Here is a 23,742-nt window from a genome sequence, read left to right as displayed (position 1 = left end):
ATTTCCTTTGTATGGCTTCGAGAAATTACCCAGGCCACAGTTGATAGTCCGTGTGTTTGATGTGCTCTCGTGATGATCTTACCTTGAATATTCTCGCTCTCGATATTGTGACCTGAGACTTAGAAGCCACTTATAGAAAGATAACGGGAAGGAATATAAAAGAGAGGAGAATCAGGAATCCATCCCACCTATCTTCATCTCAACGAAAAGATCATTCCAGACTATATACCAGCACCCATCAACCCCGAACATGAAATCGGCTCACATCTTCCGCAAAGGTGAGGCCGACATCGAGGTCAAAGTCCAAGACGTGCCAGTACCTACACCAGCCGAGGATCAGGTCTTGGTCAAGGTATGTTTTATTGTTGCTGTTTTCGGGTCTCGACTCATGACCCCGATTCAGCGAGACTTTGTTTTGACTGATTCGCGCCTCTAGGTTGTCGCCGCGGGCAGCAACCCTATTGATTGGAAATGTGTCTTCTTCGGCCCAGACGCCGTGGGCACTAACACCGGGCTCGACATCGCCGGGATCGTAGCCGCGGTGGGATCGCAAGTCGGTGAATTCAAGGTCGGCGACCGGATCGTCTCGTTCCATCAACCACACACTCCGTACGGCGCTTATGCGACATTTGCTATCGCCACGGAGAAACTGAGCTTCCATCTGCCTGCTCAGATCTCGTTTGAAGAGGGCGCCACTATTCCCGTGACGGCGACGACGGCGGCCATCGCCTTGTTTGCCCGTCTCGGACTCCCGGACCCCTGGCAATCCGTCGACACCTCGATCCATCGCCGACAAGCGTGCAAGGGCGGCGTGCTGGTCTATGGCGGATCGACAGCAGTCGGCGCCTTTGCGATCAAACTACTCAAGCACACCGGCATTCACCCTATCATTGCCGTTGCGGGTAAGGGTGTCGACTATGTCCGGTCCCTTATGGATCCAGCCCAAGGCGACGCGGTGGTGGATTATCGTAAGGGCAGTGAAAGTCTGGTCCGGGAGCTCCGGGAAGTAATCCCCAAGGACGGGAAGCTGCTATATGCCCTGGACGCCGTGAGTGACTATGGAAGCGACTCGAATATCGCCCAGGTCCTGGATCCCGAGGGAAGCTACACCCATATTTTCCCGGGCAAGGTATATGAGAGTCTTCCCCCGACAGTGCGCCAGATTGCCACCACAGGGACCAGTGTATTTGGCGTTCCAGACGATCTGCGGGACCTCGGCTACGTGTGGATGAGGCTGTTCAGTCTCGGTCTCAGAGAGGGCTGGTTGCAAGGTCATCCTCACCAGGTGATCCCTGGCGGTCTGGAGGGCGTCGGGACCGGGTTGAATATGTTGAAGGAAGGCAAAGCTAGCGCAGTCAAGTATGTATATCGCATTGAGGAGACGCCTGGGGTGAAGGCGTAGAGTTGATCAGTAAACCGAGAGCAAAAGAGGGCATTTTCAGGAAGGAAAGGAAGGCCAATAGCGGTGAAACGGTTCGACTTATCTTCGAGAGAAAAAGAGTTAGATAGATGACAATATAGAAGACAGCCAGGCATACTGGTGCAGCATTACTGCAACATGTAGAGTCATATCAACCACAGCACGGTAAGCGTGGGCTTCCTGTTTACATTTCCAACTCGTTGTCGCCAAATTGATTGTCTCGGCTAGGGACAGTTTCATACAGAAAAGGTTCAAATCAAGTCGTTCCTTGCAAAGCGATAAAGCAATCCTGTATTCGTTAGTCGAGCTGTCTGTCTCTACAGCAGCTCTGAGCCAGTTGAAAGCCAGAAGGAAAGAAGGTGGGGCCCGGGTTGGGACGGGGGGAAGGTCAGATGCTTACATCAAATGTCCAATCGTGAGACAAAGCTCCCAGTTCAAGGTGGTCGCTCTTGTCAGTGGCCAAGGGCAACAAACTCACGTAGTTGTCCGACTGCTCGACGATGCGATCGACAAGGAACGGATCGGTCCCATACTGCTCGAGCTGGCGAAGGACCTCAGCATCAAAGAGTTCCTGGTCGACCGGGGCCGTGACCGAGACAGCGGCTTCGTGAAGAGCATCTTCCTTGAACAAGGTAACGCGGTCTACGCCCGCTGATTTGAATCTCGTTTTAAGCAGCGGGATGGCTTCGGCGGCAATATAAGAGATATTGGCCAAGACTTCGAGCGCGGCCAGGACAACCTGGAACATAGCCACCATACTTTCGGCCGAGAGTTTCTGCGTCGCGTAGAGGACCAGCAATGAAGAACCCGTGCGGATAATGGCGTTAGTAATGAGGTCCGGATAGGGATCGAGGAGGAGGATATTGGGCACGGCGGTATCGTTGACACCGACATATCGTGTCTGCAGTGCGAGATGGAGTGCGTTGACGATGCCCCGGCAGGAGAACAGGCGGAGATCGTACGGAGTGAGATATTGGTCGATAAACACAAAGTTGGGCGGCAAAGCGTCTACCAGGATGAGATTGCCGACTTGGAAGTGGATGTTGAGGAGGGCTGCTAAAGCGTCAGTATTGGGCAGAAGACATATCTCACGGACATGTGTCATGGATTTTGTTTTGCGAAAAGGGGCTTGGAGGGGTCTCGAGAAGCACTGAGATCTTGGGAGGTTTACTATAACACATCTGCGTGGTGCGGTTCAGCAACAGAAAATCTCGCTGGCATATACACAGCAGTTGACCGAAAGTCTGCTCGAAATTGTTGCTCTCCTTCCTGGCTGCGTCGACGGCTTCAGCCAGCGAGATGTCGGACATTTGATGGACCAGCGCGTCCTGAACCCGCGTGATGGCGGCCCATACGAGGGTCTTGAGCGGATACGCGTGTTGCAGGATGGCCATGACTTGGTCGTTGGTGAAGGGGGTTCGGAGGACTCGGAGCATCTGGGAATGCTGATCGAACAGTTTGGTGCGCTGGCGGACAGCCGCCCAGACTTTCGACTCGCCGGTCTGGCCCGGTAGGAGGACTGATGGTCGACACCGGGTCAGTGATCGCGTGGTGTCGGTCATGACGCCGAACCAGAACGCCAGTCGGGACATTGAATTGAACTCCTGCGCGTCGTCATCCAGCGGCTCATCGGTCTGGAGCAAGGGGATATTGGTGCTGGAAAAGGCTCCGCGGTCAAGAAGGTCCGCAATGGCATCGCGCCGTGAACTTGGCATCTGTGCTTTGGAGTTGAGATAGTTCTGATGGCTAAGAGACGACTCGAGACACAGATCATCGATGTTGTCGCCGTAGTTTCGCGAGGAGGTCGGAATGATGGAGAAGAGGTACAAGGCCAAGACCGATCGATACGATGGCCTCGACATGATGACGTACATTTCCTGTTTGGCCTGGGCGTAGAGCGCGGCCGACAGGTCTTTTTTGAGCGCATGGATATGCTGCCGGGTCTGTGGGTCATGGTACTGCTTGTCGTCGGTGAGATGCAGCCATCGCACCGAATAGGCGTAGATGGCGTGCATGAGGGCCTGATTGACCACAGCATCGGCGGCATATTCAGAGCGAGAATTGCTGTCTGTGAAGCTGTGGCCATGTGTTGCTTGGCGTCGACTCCAGGCTGCGCTCTTGTCCAAGTTGATCATCAGCCGGGATATGCGTGTCGCCGCCGCTGTTGTCTATGTGTTTCAGTCATTCAGTAGCCGAATCTGTCAATCACTCCATGAAGACGTATTGCTACTCACGAAAGAGGGAGGGCTTACCGATGTAGAGCTCGTGAACGGGCATCCAGCACCTGCGATCCACAATCCGATCCGCGGCTCCAGCAGCGAAGTGTAGACGTTCCAGAGCAAATTGTGTAGTCTCAAGGCCTGTTGAGATCGTGCTAACGAGTCCGAAGTCTCGGACATGACGGCCTGTGAAGGGATGCTCAACGGGGACGAGGCGCTGTCGGCAGCTGTGCCTGCGCTCATACCTGCGTTCATCTCTGTGCCCTTACCAGGATCATTGCCCGCCGCGGATCCCATAGCAGGCATTCCGCCTGATTTCTGGCTCGACGCATGGTTCTTGACGTTGGTGTTAGTCTCGATGGCTCGAAATGAGCAAAGCACGCCTCGTCGAGAGCAGTTGAAGCACCCTTGGCCGGGGAGTGAGTTGGCTGCGTTACAGCCCAGCCGGGAGCGCCGGCAACTGTCGCAGCTGGTGACGGGCTTCCCCATTATCCATCTACGGTCTCAAGATGAGACAGATTGAATATTGAACCGCCCTGGGAGTGTTGACGCTGTACAGTGTAGTGTAATAAGTGACGGGTGTCTGGGCATGGATCTGGGTGAAGGTCCAGGGTCGGGGGTATTGGTGGTGGAGGTGGTGGGAGAGACGCGTACGGGCGATATTCGAATTTGGACCGGCGCAGCAGGGAAGAATCATGCCTGGGAGTTTGGGGGGAAATAGGGAACCAACACTGGACAGTGGAGGCCCAGGATCGCCCAAGGAAGCGTGGGGAGAGTTTCACGACAGCAGTTATTGGTTGGGAACCCTTGTTCGCCACCCTCGGCAGGGGCAAGACACCCCTCGGTGCCTAAATTGGTTTGGTCTATTGTGAATTCCGGGGATGCTCGGGAGCCTCAAAGAGCCCTTGGAACGGATCTTGGAGCCCACGAGAGACACCCAGAAGCCAACCTCGAAGCCACTCTTTAGCCCTCGGCCTAGACGGACGCCCAGACCATTTCGCTGGCATTGGTGCCCCCTCTGCCACAGTTTTTACATGGCAACAAAATTTGTGCTGCGATTCACTTTTTGGACATCATGATGAACAACCACTGTGACTACAATTCTCATCGTCACCATCATCATCATGCCCTCTTCCTCCTCTGAAAATCTACAATTGTGACCGGTTGGCAAATGAGGCCCAGTTCCGGGCCCCCCCTGCACCTCTCACCCACCGAGCCGGCACCGTAGCCCCCGTCGTCGTATCGACGGCCATGTGTGCAATTTGCAACCAGCCGCTCTCCTTCAAGGGAAATCGCGCCGACAACTCTTTTTGTTCTTCGTATAAACGACACGCTTTGGTGCCATGCGCCAGGGCGCGGATCAGCTTGGGGATATGTCCGTCGTCGTGCGTCATTTTGTTGGTCTGATCGATAATCTCCTTCCACGACCTGCCCGGCTGCCGGGGCTTGTAGTTGTCGATCTCCTCGGGATGGAACTCGGGAGCCAGACGAGACGCGTACTGCAAGATGTCCATGCGCACTTTCCACTCGAGCAGCCGTGCCTTGTTCTCCGCGCTGAGCCACGGCTGCGCGTTGAACGCTGAGAAGAAGATGGAACAATTGAGGGAGTGGATGAAAAAGAAGTCGAGCTTGATCTCCTTGTCGGCTCGTTGCGCCGCGCCCGTCATCCACGCATTCACGTTGATCATCTCGGCCGTGCGCACCTCGAGGTCTTTGACGTTAACTTTCCATTTGGATGCGATTTCAATGATCCGCGGCGGCGCATCGGCCAGGATCTTGTCGTTGAGCGAATCGCCGCCGTCCCAGTACTCCTCGTCGTAGAGCGCGGGGTCATCTCGAATATCCTTCAAGAGGTCTAGCAGCGGCGGACACTGGTCGTCAGACTTGCTGTTGGCGAGTTTCTCGGATTCCAGAAGGAAAGGCCCAAAGAACTTGTTGTGACAGACGGCTTGGGCCAAGGCTTCGGCAATCACTGGCGGTTGCTGGAACTCGATCCCGAAGCCGAAGTGGATAAGAGGGTGGATGACGCCTGTGTGGGCGGTATCTCAACGTCAGTGTTCTGTCGAGAATGGAACGAGAAAGCTGGGAAATGGTTCTCACCGGCATGCAAACCCACGAGCAAGTCATCTGCCAGCTCCGTGCGAGAAAAGAGATACTTGTTGACCACACTCGGATAGCCCCCTTCCTCTTCGAACTTGCGCTGGAAAAAAGCCGTGTAATCGTTGAAATACGCGTCATTGCCCATTAATGACTTGAAATACCGTTCATCATTGAACTTCTTGACCAGCGTCTCATCGATCGGTTGCCGTGGTCGCTGGTAGTTGAGGTTCGTGTTGAAGGCGCTCTGCAATTGTTCAGGGGTGGCTCCCAAGGCATAGGCCGTGAGCAGGTAATGGACTTGATGGTTGTGATAGCCCTTGAGATTCCAAAAGACATGGAACTTGTCATGGTTGGCATGAAGCAGCATCTCGGCCCTGGTCGCTGCATCTTTTGTCATGTTGGGTGTATGCCACACACCCGACGTGGACGGTCCCAGGGAGAATTCGGTCATGATGGGAGGAAGGTCAGGTCGGGTCCGCTCGACTTGGTCACCGTTGTTCGAACAGGGTCGAAGCGACTTTTCTTTGCAGCCGCAACCCTGGTGTCCTGTCCAGATATCGGTGAAGTTGCACGCGAAATTCTTGTAGCCCTCCAGAGATCCGGGTGCCACGAAATATCAGGAGACCTGTTGAAAGAGTCTCCACCAAATGCCATAAGAAATGGCTCGTAATGTCACAAGATCGGGCTAGAAAGCACTGTTCATCCTCAGAGCTACCAAAGACAAGCATCAACACGTCTCACCACTTGGCCGTCGCGTTGGACGCTTTGAAAATTCACAGTACTGATAGTAGGGGCCGCACAGGCTCTCGGGGCCGGATCCCCTTCGAACCAACCCACCCTTTTTGTGGTATCAAGAGCGATGGGACAACCCATCTACGCATCGCCTGAATAGATGCTGGTCCAACCCATAACAGCGATGCCGATGACGAGCAAGAACTGGATGCCTCATCCGAGTGTCGATTCAGGCCGATGCCCAATGTCCCAGGAAGCGTGGGGGCGATTCCCGATCACTTGATCGCGAATCGCGATGCCACCATCGAGACTGGGCCCGAACGAGAAACGCCCGTGGCGATCGTTGGCTGACCCCATGGGGTAAGTTTCTTTTGGCGACACGCGACCGGAGAAAACCCCTGGACATCAGGATCTCCAACGGGGCGGTAGAAGGCTGACATCAGCCTCGTACTGTGCGTGAACCAAGCGGAGGACCAAACCCCTCCTGATTGCCGAGCTTGTCTCACCAGTCTGAGACGTCAAGGCTTCCAGATATTTCGGGCAGATTCGTCCAAAATACCTTTGACTGAATCGTCCAGCAAGTTTTTTCCTTGCGCTCTTCCTGTTCCCCCGATTCTTATCAACCAGAAGAGTCGAAGCATTCAAAGCTGCTCATTCCACCACAACCTCTGGGGTACTTTGGCTGCTTTGTTCCTTATTGAAAAGCCGTTGTATCCCCTATTTCGAGCTCATCAGCATGGCAAAGCCATCGAGTCCCGAGGACCCGTTCGGATCGACGCTGGTGTCCACCTCGCACAACGATACGTACCCCTACATTGACCCGATCAAGGGCAACATGACGGGGGCCAAGGTCCTGGTCACGGGGGCATCCAAGGGCATCGGCCGCGCGACTGTCAAGTCGTACGCCCGCGCCGGCGCGTCGTCGATTGCACTGCTGGCTCGTTCCAACCTCGACACGGTCGCCGACGAGGTCGCTCAGGCCGCCAAAGAGGCCGGTCGTCCGGCCCCACAGATCCTCAAGCTGCAAGCCGATATGGCTGATGCAGCAGCGGTGCAAACGGCCATCGACATAGTCAAGCGCGAATTCCGGACCTTGGACGTGGTGGTCAACAATGCGTCTCGGCTGGAAAGGTTCAAGCCCTGGGCCGAAACACATGTCGACGACTGGTGGAAGACCTGGGAGTTGAACATTAAGGGTACCTATCTTGTCAACCGGGCTACGCTGCCGTTGCTGCTTGCAGGGGATCTCAAGACCTTGTTGACAATATCCAGCGCCGGCGCCATGATTGCCTCGTCAGTACACATGTCCCCTCACAGGAGATTCACTCACAAAGGCTCGAGAAACTGATACACGGGTTCTGTAGTCCAGGTGCCAGCGCTTATCAGGGCTCAAAATTGGCGCAGATCAAGCTGAACGAGTTTCTCATGTCAGAATATGGCGGCCAGGTCTGTTGTTAACCTCTTTCCCCTCCTCTTCCCTCGGAATTCACATCCAGTGTGGTTCTCCAATTGCTCATCTGTATCTTGCGCCTTCATAGGGCCTGATTGCTTTTGCGATCCACCCGGTTGGCGCAAAGACCGAGACTGCATTGAATATGCCCGAGGAAATGCACTTTTATCTGACCCAGACCCCTGAGTTGGCCGCCGACACGATCGTATGGATGACGCGGGAGAGGAGAGAATGGTGAGTTCTTTCACTCGTCGCTTCAGTCTAAGTGGGGGTCAATTATCTTTGGACTGTTCGCTGATCTCGAGGTGGATTCTCTCCAGGCTTGCGGGTCGTTTCGTCTATGGGCCCCTGGACATGGAGGAGTTGTTGGCCAAAAAGGATGAGATTGTGGCGAATGACCTGTTGAAGATGAAGTTGACTGTATAGAAAGGGTTGAGTTGGTCTTGAGGAAGAACATACATATTATGACTATAGGAAGCGTGTCGGCATCACAGCTCAATTACATGGGATATGAGTGTCTGTGTCTGTAGAGAGATGAAAAAAATCAGGTGCTCGTGATGAATCTCTGCTGGATCGAGCCAGCTGCTGAACTTGCTACCGCCTATAACCTTTTTTTGGTTCGATCACAGAGGCTGTGGTGTCCTTGTCTCTGTGCCCCTGGTGTTTAACTAACTATCCTTGAGATCCATCCCCTACTTCCAACTCAATCAATGACCGGCAGCACCAGATACGAATCAAACACGGAGCCAGTATAGATCGTGTGCTTCCCCTTATTGACCGAGTTCTCGTGCATCATGGTCGGTCCAATCTCCGGACAACTGAAAATATCCGTACCCTGAATGGTCAACTTGAGAGACTCGCCCCGCAAAAATTTGGTGCTGCTCGCAATGATCTCGATGTCGACGGGGACAATCTCGCTCGGTCGCAAAGGCAACCTGCGGCGATGCTTCATCCAAGGCCGGTTGTGGTGGGTCAGACCCAGGTCCATCTCCCGATGGCTGGCCCTCAGCCAGCCCAGGGCTAAGGGGGCGTTATCGAACATGGCAAAGGCCACAAAGGGCACGACTTGACCCTCAACGTCTAGCTTGTCGACGGACACAAAGAGATCAAGGTCATCGCTCTCGGTTCCTGTCGAGACCCACAGTCGCAGTCGCATGCTTCCTGTGACCTCGGTGTCCCGGACAAAGGTGTAGGCAAACTGGGCGTTGTTGCCGGTCTTGGACAAGCTGTCATACGAGACGTGGCCGAGTAGATAAGGCAGAGAATCTTGTAGTTTTCTCGACTCGGCGTCAAGATATTTCAATGCGAATCTCGTGCGTTTAATCGACCATTCCTTCTCGTCACGCCAGGTGCCTTCGTACGCGCGATCACGGATCTCGATTCTCACGGACGGCCAGGAGTCAACCTCACTCGGCTTACCCTTGAGGAACTTCTGATAAAATGCCTCTTGTCGCGCGAGGCTGGACGGTTGATAGAAATACTGCCACTTCTTGCGCCCATGCACCTCGAGCCACTTATGCTTGGACGAGATGGTCTCGTATCCGTGCAAAGTCCCACGCGTGTGAAGACCATGGTCGCCCCAATCGACAACGCAATAGGCTGGAACAGTGATGGCAGCGAGGTTCCCTGCCCGTTTCGACTCGTGGTACTCGTCTAACAACTCGTGTGCTTGATTGCTCTTAAACCAAGCCTCGGTCTTGTTTCGAGAAAACTGGCACGACCAGTCGGAAAAATGTAGAAACTTGGTCTCAGGAATGCCCCCGTTGTGTGTATGATCGCGGTAGGCGTCCGTGTAGCCTTCCCACGGGTTAATACAAGCCAGATGCGGTGGCTTGAGCTGGGCGATCCGCCACTGTACGATGGCTAGGTACGAGACGCCACAGAGACCCACGCGACCATTAGACCAGGGCTGCCTGGCGATCCATTCGATTGTGTCGTAGCCGTCGTAGGCTTCCTGGGGCCCCAAGACGTTGAGGTATCCCTCGCTGGCCCATGACCCGCGGCTGTCGACATTAACCACGGCGTAACCCTTTGCAGTCCAATGCACGGGATCACATCCCTCCCAGACGGTGTGTTTGGATACTGTGCCCTTTGGGACGCCGGAGCCCGGAAACAGATCGAAGGTCTTCGGGGCGTGTTTGCCGTAGGGCGAGAGGGTCATCAAGGTCGGGAGACGAGTCGTCGAGGACTCGGGCTGGAAGACGTCGCCGTAGATGGTGACTCCATCGCGCATTGGGATGGCGACGTCGCGAATAATGTCCATCCCATCAGTCTTTTCTTCCAGATTGGGCCGGAATCCAGGATACTTTCCCTCGTTGGGGTCGACAGCGTCTTTCCAGATGAGGCCATATTTGGCACTGTCGGCCGCCGGGACGAGGCTTTCAGGGTAGCTCATAGTTGGGGTGTGTTTTCCGTCGTCAGACACTCAAACGTTGAAGCAATTGAGCCAAGTTTAGAATAAGCGGTTTAATCAAGTCACAGATCGAGGACGGCGATGATTATATCTCGTAATCGCGCAGAGGTGCTCCGCTGCTGATAGACCGACCGCACAGATAGCCAAAGCATTGGGTCTCTGGGATAGGATGGGAGCTGGACTTAGGCTCACAAAATCCGGGCGGCTAGAATGGGTGATGGACCGGCGGTTGAAGCACAGCCGGGGGAAACAAAAGATGGGGAGACAAATAGACCTGCCTTGGTTGTGAGTAAAAGCCCGCAAATCTCGTGATCGGCTTGCCACGATGGGCTGATCATTCTCGCCAGAGATCCACCTCCTGTAGTCGACGAGAGACACAGAGAGAGCAGGAAGATTGGGAGGTCATTGTTATTATGACGGGCTTGGAGTGAAACTATGGTCCCTCGAGTATACATATGAGGATCGAATTGGAGCATTCCAGAATGCCTGAGTGATCGACGATGCCTCCATACCAAGAACGACACTATTTACAGAGGAATGCTTCCTTGTCGTACGGGAATCACGAGAGGCAAGCAACCAAACCGGGTCAAGCCCGAATGGCGACAAAGGATTTGAAGTCTGCTGTTCACAATACCGCCATCACCTTCATTTGACCTGTACAGTCCATCCAAACGCACCCTCTCCGCATGTCGCTGCCTATCCTAAGCAGGTGTGACCGTCTCCCGGTGGTGGTTCTTCGCGTGCAAGTCCTCCACGGGAGCATCAACTCGGTAAGTCATGGTCTTCTTCAAATCACCTAGGAGCAGACAGCCAAAGCAGGCCACCGCACCAAAGGGGGCAGCGATGACGGGCACCACACGAAGCGAATCGGCCCAAGCATGCTGCTGCGCCAAGAAGCCTTGGCTGATGGCGGTGGGGGTTACGCCGGCAACGCCTCCCAGCATAGTCTCATTGTACGTAGAAATGCCGCCGATGAAGGCGGGCAGCGCATCGGGAGCCAGGCCGGCTTTGCCTCCTGCTTCTGCTACGTACGCCGGGAGCTTGGACGCGAGTCGGTTGGCGAGAGCTGCACCATACCCCGCGGTGAAAATGACGCCGCCCACCGCGCGAGCCGAGTTGGTCACGGCCGTTGCGGTCGCAATCAAATGGTGCGGCGTGGACAATTGGACCCCCGCGATGATCAGAATCAGTGGAGATCCGAAGCCGATTCCGGCCAAAGCAGCAAAGGCCAGTTGATTCGCATTGTCACCAGGCTGGATCGTGGCCAGACCAATATTGCCCGCCGTGAACAAGAAGTATCCAAAGAATAGGGGCTCGCGGATCGTCCGGAACTTGGAGCTCAAGAAGCCCCAGACCGGACAGCTCAGCAGGAAGAAGCCCCAGTAGGGGAGTAGTCGGACGGCGATCATAAAAGGATTGGTAGTGAAGAGCATGTTGGTCCTGATTGATGAGGTATTAGACCTGGGAAGAGGGAGAGCGAAGAATGAGAAGGGGGTTAGAAGGGCAAGACTGACATAATGGAGTAGAAAACGATAAAGGGGAAGCCCAGAACGGCCTCAATGACCATCAGACCGTTGAGGATGGCGTAGTTCCGGCCTTGACTCTTGCCGCCGCGGAACAGGTCGTGGCTCAGCACGCCATGATCGGTGCCTTTCCACTCGTAGAGACCAAAGGCTACCAAGACGACGAAACCGACGACAATGGTAGAGATGGTCCGGGCATTCGACCAAGAATAGAGACCACCACCGAGACTGAGGCCAACCGAGAACAAGGTCAAGCCGATGACCAGCAGTGCCATACCGGGGAGATCAAGATGGACGACCTTTTGCCAGAACGAGAGGTGATCCATGCGAGTATGCCGCTTGGGAGGTCGGTAGCCGAAGAAGATACCTACGGCGCCAGCGCCCCAGATGGCGAACATGATCCACTGAGGGCGGTGGTGTAAGTTAATGGACTCTCCCATCTTCTCATTGCATCAAGTCTTTGCATGAAAGTCCAGAAGAGAGAACTCACATAAAATTGTCTCCATCCATTATGCGGGTTGCGTTTAGTCAAGGCGCCTATGGACAGAGGCCCCATCATAGCTGTGAGAGCTGCGATGACCGCCGCCGCCGCTTGAGCCACTGTGTCACCACCATTAGAATCAAAGAGAAGAAGAAGAAGAAGAACAAAAGAGAATTCTTACACGGCCTCCATCTTCGGGGCAATATCTCGCTGGGAACGACGTAGCTGAGGGGAACAGCAGACATGCCCACTCCCAGCAATGCCTGGGCCCCAATAAGTCTGTAGATGTCTGTTGAACCAGGTGCAATTCCTGAGCCGATCAAGGCCAATAGACAGGAAGCGACCAGGATAGGTTTGCGGACTTGGAATACATCCGAGGCGGAGGCGATCAAGGGGCCGAGCACCGCCTGGACGAGACTCATGGCATTGACGATCCAGGTTTGCGCGGCGGGGTTTCCCAGGTCGGCGCCGATGAAGGATAGCTTTGTGCCGTTAACGATTCTGTCTCCTCAAGACGGCAGCAGAACATGAATAGAATCGTCTCGAAGGACTTACCACGGTCGGAGGCCCTTGGAACGCAATGCCCTGACCGCAAAGGACGAGGCCGACAGAGGCCAGTGCAATCCAAGTGCGGAAATGCAATTCCGGTTCTTCTTCATCATTCACATAGACGAGATTACCGAGCGCGTCGGTATGAGAGTCATTCATCTCGAGGTGTTTCAGCTGGACACCCATCTCGTCCTTTTTATGGGGCTCAGTCGAAATGACGGGCTCTTCAAACTTCATCGCCATGGAGTCGGACTGCTGCTGAGAGCCGGACATTTTTTCGTCTGCAGCGTGGAATAGATGGCGCGAAAAGGGGAACAGAGGGAGGAGAAGGATAAGGAGGTAAGTAGGTAGGTAGTTGCTTCAGAGCTCAATATGTCTGCTTGCAAGTATATAGATGAAAAAAATACCACAGCGGCCTCTGCCACAAGGAAGAGAGATAGGCGAGCGACGGATATATCTCCGCGGCGGCGACAGCGTCAAATGGATCTAGAGTCTTTGGAACTTGAATCTCGAGAGCTTTCTTGTCCTCCTGCAATCTACAAAGCCCCTACATACCCGATAAAGTCGCGTGAATAGTTTACCCCGGGCGACGCGCGAGGCATGGTATCAAGCGTATGCACCCATCAAACCCCACGGAGAGGGACCCGCTCTTTTCTCCCTCTGGATGTCTCTAGGTCCCATGTCGGAAACCAAGAAGGGCGAAGCTAAGAAGGCGGGGGGGAGAGAAGAAAAGACACCGGGGGGCTCAGGAAGCAGTGCAGCACTGGCCTCGAAACCAGGACCGAGGACACGACCAGATCGATCCTGGGAGCCTGGTCTCCTTTTTGGTAAAGACCAAGGTTTGTCTAGACAAGCGGCTATCGAACGGGACGAGACTCCAATGCTAGCGGCTTACAGACATGGTCTGGATCTGGGTATATTCGCGATCACAGGACCGGCTTTGTGGAGAGAAGCAACCCCTTCGCTCTTGTTCCACTTCGAAGGCGCTTTTTTCCACAGGCTCTGGGTCTCCAACTATCCCGGACTTGACTACCATGTACATGCACTCCAGAGCTTGTCCGAAAAATCACCTCTCCGCTGCACCAGGACTCGGATGAGGGGAGTTTGACTGGTTGGCGATCCGAGCTAAGCATCTAGGCTGTGCTTTAGCTCGTCGCTCGGGTTGAAAGTCGGCTATGGCTCCAGGCTGACAGATTGCAAGGTTATCAGGTTGCGAAAGAGACCATCTCCGTCATGTTACAAGGATTCACGCCGCAGGAGATAATCTCTCCACGTCAAGCAATAGCTTCCCGCCTCGAACCAAGGCGGCAAACCGATCTTCCATCTCCATGTCTTCCTCCCTCATCGTTGGATTGAGCCGGAAATCGAGGTTACGGAACAGCAGCGCCGTGGCAACCCGGAGCTCCAGATTGGCCAGATTCTGTCCGATGCAGTTCCTTGGCCCTAGGCTGTAGGGTGTAAATGCTTTTTCCGCCGCGCTCGACGATCCCGTCGTCCCAAGCCATCGGTCCGGGTTGAACGAATGCGGATCGGGATAGACCTTGGGGTTCCGGTGGTGGACATAGTTCTGCATCGCGATCCGTGTCCCGGGGGGGAAAACCAGAGGTTTGTGTTTGGTCCCGGCTTGGACGTGGTCGTCGTCGGTGTCTGCCACGACCGTCGTGGTCAGAATTCGGGGCAAGGTCCCCATCAACGAGGGATTCAGGCGCATGGCTTCCTTGATCACAGCATTGAGATAGGGTAAATCAGTGACACTGGCCGCGGACCCGTCGGGAGAGCAGAGCTCCTCGCGCAGTCGAAGTTGCATGGCTCGATTTTCCGGTCGCGAGAGGTGGTAGAGAATATAGACGATCGTGGTGGACGTGGTGCCGCTGCCGGCAAAGGCCAGGCCCATGGCTTCCTCCAGGCCCTCGTCTTCGGTGAGTCGACGACCCAAAAAGTCGTCGATTTTGTGGACGAACGGCGAGGCGAGAAATTTCTCTTTGCCACCCCGTCCGGTCTGTTCTGACTGGCGCTTAAACGACGTGTAGATGGCTCGCGTGGTCTCTTCCCACTGTCGCCGCTGGCTGAATGCCTTGCCAATGATGCCGGGCAAGGACTCGCTCAGCTTTGTATGCGCTAGGAGGGGAAAGGTGTCGGTCAAGGGCGTGATCATCGCTGCTTGACTCATGGCGTGGAGGAAGTTGAGCCCCGGGGCTGTCGACTCGGCGTCAAGATCATTGTCAAAGGCGACTTGACAGATGACTTCGAGGCTGAATAAGCCACATAGTGGATGCACATCGACACTGTGAGACGACGATGCGGCGGCCTCGGAGATGATTCGTTTTAGGAAGATATGGGCCTTGTTCCAGATGACCGGTTCATGTTGGTTAATGGCCTGGAGAGAGTATGGGTCGTTTTCCATCTTGCGTCGAGCGGCGTGCTGGGCTTTGTTTCTACAAGTGGGCAGCATGTCAGTCTGGACGGTACGTGGTCAATGAAAATGGCGATCACACGTACCTCATACTGAAGATGTTCTCGTTTGGCGGCGTGAGTCGGGTTGAAGAATAGAACGAGTCCTCCTTGATGCTGGCTCCGCGGGTATAGATCTTTCGGTACATTTCGGGGTCGGAGATGGACACCTCATTAGGACCAACACGGACATATGGTCCATATTTGTCGTGGAGATTGAGCAGTGTCTATTCCCTCGTCGAATAAGTGTCAGCTCACTTGCTTGCAATTGAGGTGTCCCTGCACCGGGATTGAATGGTGTCGCACATCCACTTACGTGACTTCGAACGCCTTTCAGGTTGGCCAGATAGACAGAAATGGAGGAGATCTTGGCCAATAGAGGGCCTGGAACATTCTTTAATGGATGGATATAGACACCTTGAACTATCTGGAGTGCTGTCAGCAAGGGTCCTATACTTGTATTGATTGCACGGGGCAATCTGTCTGCTTACCCTCAGCAAGATCGCAAGAACTAAACAGACCACGGCCAGTTGCATCAGGGACACACCAAACGGTAAACGTTCACTTGGGAACGCTAATGAGAGTGAAAAGATCATGACAGTATGTCCTTTCTGGTCGGTAACTCTGTTTGGGGAAAGCGAGGGTCATCAACGACCAGTACAGGTATCAATCATGAATGCTTTGGCCAAGGGAAATGCATCGCGTCCAAAGTCTGATGCTGAGGTCAATATCTAATATAGCATGATACAATATGAAGAGAACGCTCAGTGGCCAGCTTCCTTCCCATAATCGCCGGATGCAAAGGTCTCAGTCAACCCCGCAACGGAGGCTGAACCACTGAACCGACAGCAGCCCCTTCCTTCACCTTTCGTTGCAGTTCCGGGCAAGGCTCATTTGACTCTGGTGGAATGACCATTTTGGTCTGTTTGACCCCGGAAGATGAGACTGCGAATCAGGCCCATGATGTTGCATGGTACGTAATCATCCCGAGCCACACCAAACGACCCTCTATCCCGTGATCGGAATCAAGAAAGAGTCGAGATTTGCACTGCGATCCCCAGTCCCAAGCATCGAGTTCTTAAACACATGCTCCGAGGTTACCGCGAGGGGTTGGAGGCATGCCAATGCAGCGTTTGGCTCTCGGAGACGACGGTATGGATGGCTTTTGCCTTCCCAGCGATGAAAAGCGCCAGATAACCGAGAGTGGAGGGTCACTTAATCGGGGAACGGCCGGTCTAGAGAACGATTTTCATATGACGTTACCACCAGACAGACACAGAAAAGAAGAAGTGTAACATCCGCAGATAATATTCACCATCGTAACAGAACCGAAAAAAACAAAGCGAAGGGAGAATGGTCTCAAACAACTGGGTTCGCGATGATCTGCCAGGAGTCGCCGTTGTCTCTGGGGCAGCATCTGGTGAGTTGTTGTCCCTTTTTACCCAGTGCAACAGAGAATCTTCTAACAGACTCAGGCATCGGTGTCGGCATTGCCCGCTCCTTTGTGCGAGCGGGAGTCACCAATATCGCGCTGTTGGACCTCAATTCAGCAGGTCTGGCTGCCACTCGCGAGACACTGCTCCAGGAATCCAAGAACCGGAGTATCAACTTAGCCGTCTTCACGCTGGACATCTCTCAAGAGGACCAAGTCGTGTCAGTGTTTCAGAAGATCAAAGCTGAGTTTGGCCGCATCGATTACGCCGTCAACAATGCCGGCATTGGATGCTACAAGGCCACGGCCGACCTGACGGTCGAGGAGTTTGATCGTACCATCGCCGTAAACCTGCGCGGCGTTTTCCTGTGCACCCGCGAAGAGTTGAAGATCATGAAGACTCAGGAGCTCGACTCGGACGTGTACGGTGGGATCGCCCCCGTCCGTGCCCAACGAGGCGCCATCGTCAATACCGGATCGGTCCTGGGTCTGGTGCCGGTACCGGCCATGTCGGCGTACAATGCATCCAAGGGCGGCGTCATTGCACAGACGCGCTCAGATGCGCTCGACTATGCGTCGTACAAGATCCGAGTTAATACGGTGCTGCCGGGGACGACCAAGACACCCGCCTGGGATAAAGAGCCTGAAGACTTCAAACGGATCTTTATCCGGATGAAGGTGCCGATGGAACGCGTAGGTGAGGTCGAGGAGTTGGCCGATGCCACAGTATTCATGTGCAGTAACAAGGCCTCGTATATCCAGGGAGTGGCACTTCCTGTTGACGGAGGATCCATGACCAAATAGAGGACAATATGTACCGAGTCGTGAATCATCCGCCGTGTAGGGTATCTGGCATGCCTCGTCCAGTTCGAGGACGGGAGACGCTTCAGCAGTATCACTGGACTCATCGGAACGAACTCGGAAGGCTCAGTCCATGCCGATTGTTATGAATCATGGCAGTCGAATCATATATTGTTCCTTATTCTTCCATCTATTTCCTCAGGAAGTAGGAGTATATATACACTGAAGCAACATAGTAGAAGCTTCCTTACAATTTCCAAGCATGCGGAATGATTCCATAAAGCTTTTGTCAATGCCATGATAAGTCGGTTGAGCCTCATATCACAACACCGATCACTGGACGTACATAACACCCTGAAGCCGGTGGGTCCATATGTAATGTGGGACAAGATGACCAAGCTGGCCACGGGCGTACTCTGTCGGGGTCAGGGGTCAAGAGGATTCATCTTCATCTCCGAAGAAACCCTGGATGGGCCAGGATGACAAATTCATAGATTTACATACATACAAATCTACACAAGGCACAGGGATAGTCGAGCCGGTGTCGGTATTAATATTGCTACCTCCAGTACTGACCTTTTTCAAGTCTAGGTCCTGTCTTCTTGGAGATCGCTAGAGGAAGCATTCATTAACGAATCCTTCCCTCAGTCAAGGGCGTGTCACGTAACCATCCACCATACGGCTACACCAGCCCGTCCTTAGATACCTTCAAGAAGCCTTCAGAGTCATCATGGCAACAATCCAGTCCGACATCACCCTCGGAGGTGAGCGTACACTGGTTCCTTCAGCTTCTTCGCTTATAAAACTAATCACCACACCTTGATCTTCAGACTACGTTGCATGGGAAGAGATTACATTCGACTGGGCCCGCGCCTTTGACACCAAGGTATGGAACAAATCGCGGGCTTCGATGCGGACAAGAGAGCCGAAATACTGACTGCAGCCTGCATGACAGGACTGGAACCTGCTCCTCTCGATCCTCGCTCCCAAATTCTCGGTAAACCACCTTCCAATGCTGCCCTCTTCCATTTTGGGACCCGACCTAGGACTGACTCTTTTGATTGCCTAGCTCGACTACACCGAAGTTTATGGATTCAAAGATGACAACATGACCCCCGAAGCCTACGTGGCCATGTGCAACAGCACCGATATGCTGGGCGATCGAGGTGTCAAGACCCAGCATCTCCTGGTGGCGTCCAAGGTGCGCAAATTGTCCTCGACCAAGGCGACGGCATGGCGACAGATTCGAGCCGGGCACGTCAAATTCGACATCGACACCGCGCAAGAGACGGCGAAAGCGCACGGTCAGGGTATGTTGCAGTTCTTCTACGAGAAGGTGGATGAAAGCCAGTGGAAATTGTGCGGGCTCAAGGCTTACAGTGACTTTTTCGAGGGCAATATCCGTAGTGTCTTTCCGACTTTTCCAGAGGTCGACATGAAGTTCTAGGAAGCCGGTCCAACAGTCGGCATCATCATCTTGCCTCGGTCAGATAGAATAGCTGTAGGTATGGATCGAGATCGGTTACACGATTTCAGCCGTCTCAGTCAGATTCGATAAGAGGGTCTAGCACGAGCGCACCAGGGGAGAAAACGCGTACCTGGCCAGGCCTAGAGGTATCGATGATCCCTCGAAACCCTGTTGCCCGTGTCGACGGCATTTTCCCTGCCTCTCTAGAGAGGTCGCCTACTTTGGATAGTCGAGCCTGTTCAATCCAGGTCCAGTCCATCTCCATACCGCGCCGGCCAGTAGGCATCTCTCCCCGTCGAAACAGACAAATTACGCGGACCCACGGGAGTCCAAGGCTCGTCGACTGGGCAGAATTCTTAGAACGTGGTCGGCTGGGTCCTGTATGTTGAGGTCGATTCGCCTCCAAGCTTCAATCCCGACCACGTGCGAGGGGATCCTGTCTCGGCCCCAGCTTCCCTGGTTACGCAGCCTGGATCTTTGGCAATAGCATCGCTCGTATAGATGACAAATGACGCTTTCATGTCCGGAGTACATCGTGGAAATGTCGGGAATGGATCGCTGAACAGTATCGTATTGTATAGTTTGGTCTGGTTTGGTCCCGGCTGATACTCGACTCAGAGAGTGGACGGCCGCGATGCTTCGGGTCCAGCTTCTCGAGCTTCTTCAGACCAGTAGCTAGGCAGATCGGTGCCCCAATTGACGCTCTAAAGGTCACGTTATTGCACAGGTGAAATACCAGGGAACAAGACAATCCGTGAGCCATGACTGACTGACCACAACTCTCGGAAGTACCACTTTCTGAACCCATTATCTCTATTCTCTTTCCCCAGCCTCAGTTCACTTTTGGTTTCGCAGGTAAGAGCACGACCCACCGCAGCGACATTCCGCGGTGTTCAGACATCCTCATCCTATCTCGACTGTCTCTCGACCTTTTCGATCGCCAGAGTTACTCTGATCCACTCAAGAAAACACCTACATACGAAGATCTTTCAGCCAATATTCAGTTCTTACTCTATACTCTCCCCTGGCCAAAATGCCATACCACGTCGTCGTCTTTTATCCCAACGACGAAGACCTCAAATTAGATACGACCTACTACCTCCAAACCCACATGCCCATGGTCCAGGAAAAGTTTGGCCAGTATGGCCTCAAGGGCTGGGAAGCGGTCGAATTCAGCCCCGACTCGGGCGCCGATGGGGGGCGAATCCCCTACGCTCTCCAGGCAGTCCTGATCTGGGACAAGGCCGAGGACGTCGCCAAAGCTATGTCGTCACCTGAGGCACAGGTCGTGTTTGGCGACCTGGCCAATTTTTGCAACAAGGCGCCTATTTCCATGGGCGGATCGGTGGTGGGCACGACACGGAGGTCGTCGTGAAGAGGCCAAAAGGAAGAATCAGGCTCATGCCAATAAGAGCACGATCAGGAAGCTAAGCAAGTATCCTCCGTACGACAGCCTTTGCCGGTATTATTGTATCTAGTACTATGGATCGTCCCATATAAAGCTCTTACTGGGGGTCTCCAGGTCCTCAACGCCTGTAGCACCACGGAACACAAGGGTCCACGAATCAATGACCTGCGTGCCTTGCGGATTGATCAGTTTGAGCAGTTGGCCCCTGTGGAAACTCCCATCAGCGTCGGTGTGATGTCCTCGTAGGCTATTCCTAACATAAATACTATAGCTAGATACAATGCCTATCCACTAAAGTACGAGGGCGCAGTGTCGGGCGGTATCTTCAAAGAGGTCCGTGTTTCTATTTTCTGGTTCCGTTGTCTGTGACAGTTTAGTCCCCATATACATAAATCACGGTTACGGTGTGCTGTAAAATGGATAAGGATGTTAGCATTTTGTCGAAATCGGGTGTCATTTTCTCTGTTGGCGGTAGTCGTCACCATTATCAGGCAGAATCCACGTCCTCAGCCGAGTCTTAGTTATCAAGATCTCTTCTCCACGGCAAAGGAAAATGGTTATAAAGATAATTTTGCACCGTTGAAATGGAGTTTTGTTGAGTTTCTACAAACCAAGATTGACAGTCTCTCTACTTCATGTGGTACAGAGTGGGCCGATGCCGTTCGATGGTGTACGAAAACTGCCTGGAAGAAAGAGTACAGTGAAAAAAGATTCCTCGAGCAGGTTGTGCATGTGTTCGACTCGTGAATCCAAGAGTAGGCTACTATGGTGTCCCCCTACAGTGACCTTCAAAGACACTCTCTACGATAGTATCTCACGACTGGGAGCATTTCGGCCTACTCCACCTCCGTCCGCAGCGATTCCCATTCACGACGCCATTAATATTTTGGTCGATATCCGACATTTCAGTATGCTTCCAACACCTTGCATCGATAATGTTATAAACGAAGCACAAATGGTCGCAAAGCAGTTCACTTCCCAGTGGAAAGCAAACCAGATCATGAAATCGCAAACGGCAGAAGTTTTCACAATCGGTGCGACGGCACGTACCTTTTGGAGGGTAATTCTATCTCAACTTGCTGGAGCCAGGGCATTCTCACACTATTCTGCCGATGAGATTGTGATCAGTATCACGCCCCACGACGGTCAACCTATCAACTATACCTGGGACCAGGTTACGCAGGCATACAAGAAGTTTTCACCAACAACGCCCCCAGATAGTCCCTCTGAAGGTTCTGCATACGTAGAACTATAGGTCGAGGATGCGGGCTACTAGCAGGCAAGGAGGCAGCAATCCTGTCGTCTTGAATCTCACGAAGAATTCAATTGAGGCTTGGGATTGGCATAGCTGTGTAGTTTAGGGGTCTGCAGCTGGCGGACATGACTGCCTGTGGAGGGCACAAGTGGGACATGACTTTACACGGTGGATCGTTGCGAAGATAAGGATCGGAGTCAAGTATTCGGTCTTTCTCGACTCTGATACCGATTGTATAGGACTACCTGACTCAGTTGACCCTAAATTCGATCATTTTTTGCGGGCAGTGATTGAGGCAGGAACGGGAGTCATGGCCTTCCGACCGGTGAGGCCTTCGCGTGGCGCTATGTGAACTTCTCGACGTCCCTACTTACCAATGACGGTACTGAATATGGCAAAATCCGTTGCCACGCTCGAGGATTTTTTTGTCCTTCCCAGGTTGCAGATTTTAAAGTGAATGGCTGGAAGGTAACAGCATCAGTCCTTTGCCTCGTCTCGTAATACACAGGGTCGGTATGTAGGGTCAAAAAATGCTTGTAGAGATGCTCTCCATAGCTTCCCATGCTGAGTGGAGGGGCTCATGAACTTGGGACAAAATCATTGTTACTCAGTGGTGATGATCATGAGAACGTAGGATGTGTCAGTAACTAGCCCTAAGGTAAAATATTGACAACAAAGAAAGGCTAGTAGGCCGTAACTTGATGGCTGTACGGTAAAACGAAGACTGAGCAGCCTCGTAAGAGTGGATGGCTGTTGATGAGTTTCTGAAGGAGACATTGGTGCTGCATTTGACTTGCTAGTGTCTGGATGATATGACTGGATGGTGTTGTGGATTATGGCAGTGGAAGCGTAGATTGATCCTTATTCTACTTCTACTTCCTAAGGAAGTAGAAGTATATATACATCGAAGTGACATACTAGAAGCTTCCCTACAATTTCCAAGTATGCGGAATGATTCCATGAGACTTTCATAAATGTCGCGATAGTTGGTTGAGCCTCATATCACAACTAGGGCTCCGAAATGAATACGAATAATGTGAATATTCACGAATAAAGACGAATATGAATAAGTCTTGGCGAATAAATGTGAATACGAATATGGACTCTATTCGTATTCGCAATATTCGTGAATATTCACGAATATTCACACATGTGGGTCGCAGGAAAGGGAGGGTGGATGCTCGTCATTTCCTGAATGGAAATAACCAGATTTTTGTCGTGTCGCATCCTCATTCAATCCTCGCCGTCGCCGTCGAGTTGTGTGTGAATCTAACAGAATCTGCCCCAGTTCAATTAACTCTACGGCAAATCATGTCTCCTGCTCCACCAGTTTACACTTCACTTTTTTTCTCATATCTACATGCGAGAATCATAGTGGCCCTTAAGCAGGACCAACGAGCGCATGGTGTCAGCGCTCATCGACTGTCGTCGGAGACCTAGGACGTCTCTAGCTCCACTAAACACACGTTCCACGCCGACCTCCGTAGCAGGAACCGCTAAATAGTCACGGGCTGCGCGTGCCATTGACGGGAACTCGAAGGCATTGGCCTTCCACCACTTGAGCGCCCAGTCAGCGTTGCCATCTTCTACACAGCTCTGTGACCAGCTAACTGCTGCAGAATCAAGATACCTGTCGATGTCGGACATCTGGACCCCGACTCCCGGCTGCAACCGTTTCAAAGTTTTCCACAACGAATCTGGCATCCCTGGCGGTTGTTGAGGTTCAGGTTGAAGACTGAAACGAAACGGATATTCGGTCTTAAGAAAGTCTCGGACCTGTGACACGATCAACGTCACATCGACACTGTTCATGTGCGCTGCGATCAACGACGTCTTGATACGTGGATCCAAGACGGTCGCCACATAGTACAAGATGTTCTCGTCCATTTTGCGAATGAACTTCTCCGCCTTCTCTAGAGCGTGTCGAACGGCCTCTTGGATTGAAGCATGGATGTTCTGGAAGTCGCCCTGCGCTGTGCTGATATCCGTCAGTAGATCATCAAGACTCCAGTATATCGCTAGACTGTCGGCGATGGCAGG

The 23,742-nt window shown here is 53.2% G+C and overlaps 8 protein-coding genes across 9 annotated transcripts; 3 read left to right on the top strand and 5 right to left on the bottom strand.

Annotated features, from left to right (window-relative positions):
- Window positions 1-250: 250 nt before the first annotated feature.
- On the top strand, window positions 251-1,402 carry PV06_11699 (uncharacterized protein; the record flags this gene model as incomplete). The annotated part of the gene is made up of 2 exons (XM_016413411.1): window positions 251-352; window positions 437-1,402. 2 exons carry the CDS (start codon window positions 251-253, stop codon window positions 1,400-1,402), a joined length of 1,068 nt encoding a protein of 355 aa, XP_016256217.1.
- On the bottom strand, window positions 304-4,128 carry PV06_11698 (the record flags this gene model as incomplete). 2 transcript variants are annotated; one of them, XM_016413409.1, is made up of 5 exons in its annotated part: window positions 304-1,484; window positions 1,539-1,709; window positions 1,821-2,473; window positions 2,592-3,588; window positions 3,673-4,128. In XM_016413409.1, the coding sequence occupies 4 exons, from the start codon at window positions 4,126-4,128 to the stop codon at window positions 1,677-1,679; spliced, it is 2,139 nt and encodes a 712-aa protein (XP_016256215.1). In that variant the 3' UTR covers window positions 304-1,484; window positions 1,539-1,676. The 2 variants fall into 2 exon arrangements, with proteins under 2 accessions (XP_016256215.1, XP_016256216.1); XM_016413410.1 differs by having other exon boundaries at window positions 1,821-3,588.
- Window positions 4,129-4,442: 314 nt separating this feature from the next.
- Window positions 4,443-6,270, bottom strand: PV06_11697 (uncharacterized protein). Its single transcript, XM_016413408.1, has 2 exons — window positions 5,740-6,270; window positions 4,443-5,668 (listed from the first exon to the last, which is right to left on the bottom strand). The coding sequence occupies exons 1-2, from the start codon at window positions 6,188-6,190 to the stop codon at window positions 4,788-4,790; spliced, it is 1,332 nt and encodes a 443-aa protein (XP_016256214.1). The 5' UTR covers window positions 6,191-6,270; the 3' UTR covers window positions 4,443-4,787.
- A 432-nt stretch (window positions 6,271-6,702) lies between these two features.
- Window positions 6,703-8,347, top strand: PV06_11696 (uncharacterized protein; the record flags this gene model as incomplete). Its single annotated transcript, XM_016413407.1, has 4 exons — window positions 6,703-7,764; window positions 7,836-7,917; window positions 8,010-8,155; window positions 8,242-8,347. Exons 1-4 carry the CDS (start codon window positions 7,208-7,210, stop codon window positions 8,345-8,347), a joined length of 891 nt encoding a protein of 296 aa, XP_016256213.1. The 5' UTR covers window positions 6,703-7,207.
- Window positions 8,348-8,511: 164 nt separating this feature from the next.
- On the bottom strand, window positions 8,512-10,480 carry PV06_11695 (uncharacterized protein). The gene has a single exon (XM_016413406.1). The coding sequence runs from the start codon at window positions 10,314-10,316 to the stop codon at window positions 8,625-8,627; it is 1,692 nt and encodes a 563-aa protein (XP_016256212.1). The 5' UTR covers window positions 10,317-10,480; the 3' UTR covers window positions 8,512-8,624.
- Window positions 10,481-11,035: 555 nt separating this feature from the next.
- Window positions 11,036-13,160, bottom strand: PV06_11694 (uncharacterized protein; the record flags this gene model as incomplete). The annotated part of the gene is made up of 5 exons (XM_016413405.1): window positions 11,036-11,795; window positions 11,849-12,261; window positions 12,348-12,457; window positions 12,520-12,820; window positions 12,894-13,160. The coding sequence occupies 5 exons, from the start codon at window positions 13,158-13,160 to the stop codon at window positions 11,036-11,038; spliced, it is 1,851 nt and encodes a 616-aa protein (XP_016256211.1).
- A 973-nt stretch (window positions 13,161-14,133) lies between these two features.
- PV06_11693 (uncharacterized protein) lies at window positions 14,134-15,934 on the bottom strand (the record flags this gene model as incomplete). The annotated part of the gene is made up of 4 exons (XM_016413404.1): window positions 14,134-15,322; window positions 15,387-15,565; window positions 15,655-15,765; window positions 15,830-15,934. The coding sequence occupies 4 exons, from the start codon at window positions 15,932-15,934 to the stop codon at window positions 14,134-14,136; spliced, it is 1,584 nt and encodes a 527-aa protein (XP_016256210.1).
- Window positions 15,935-18,301: 2,367 nt separating this feature from the next.
- On the top strand, window positions 18,302-19,018 carry PV06_11692 (uncharacterized protein; the record flags this gene model as incomplete). Its single annotated transcript, XM_016413403.1, has 4 exons — window positions 18,302-18,335; window positions 18,402-18,457; window positions 18,527-18,568; window positions 18,641-19,018. The coding sequence occupies 4 exons, from the start codon at window positions 18,302-18,304 to the stop codon at window positions 19,016-19,018; spliced, it is 510 nt and encodes a 169-aa protein (XP_016256209.1).
- Window positions 19,019-23,742: the final 4,724 nt, after the last annotated feature.

This window comes from Exophiala oligosperma (assembly GCF_000835515.1).
Source record: "Exophiala oligosperma strain CBS 72588 unplaced genomic scaffold supercont1.52, whole genome shotgun sequence".
NCBI classification, from domain to species: domain Eukaryota; kingdom Fungi; phylum Ascomycota; class Eurotiomycetes; order Chaetothyriales; family Herpotrichiellaceae; genus Exophiala; species Exophiala oligosperma.
The sequence above is the reverse complement of the archived record's forward strand: the minus strand, read 5'-3'. Positions and strand labels throughout refer to the sequence as shown.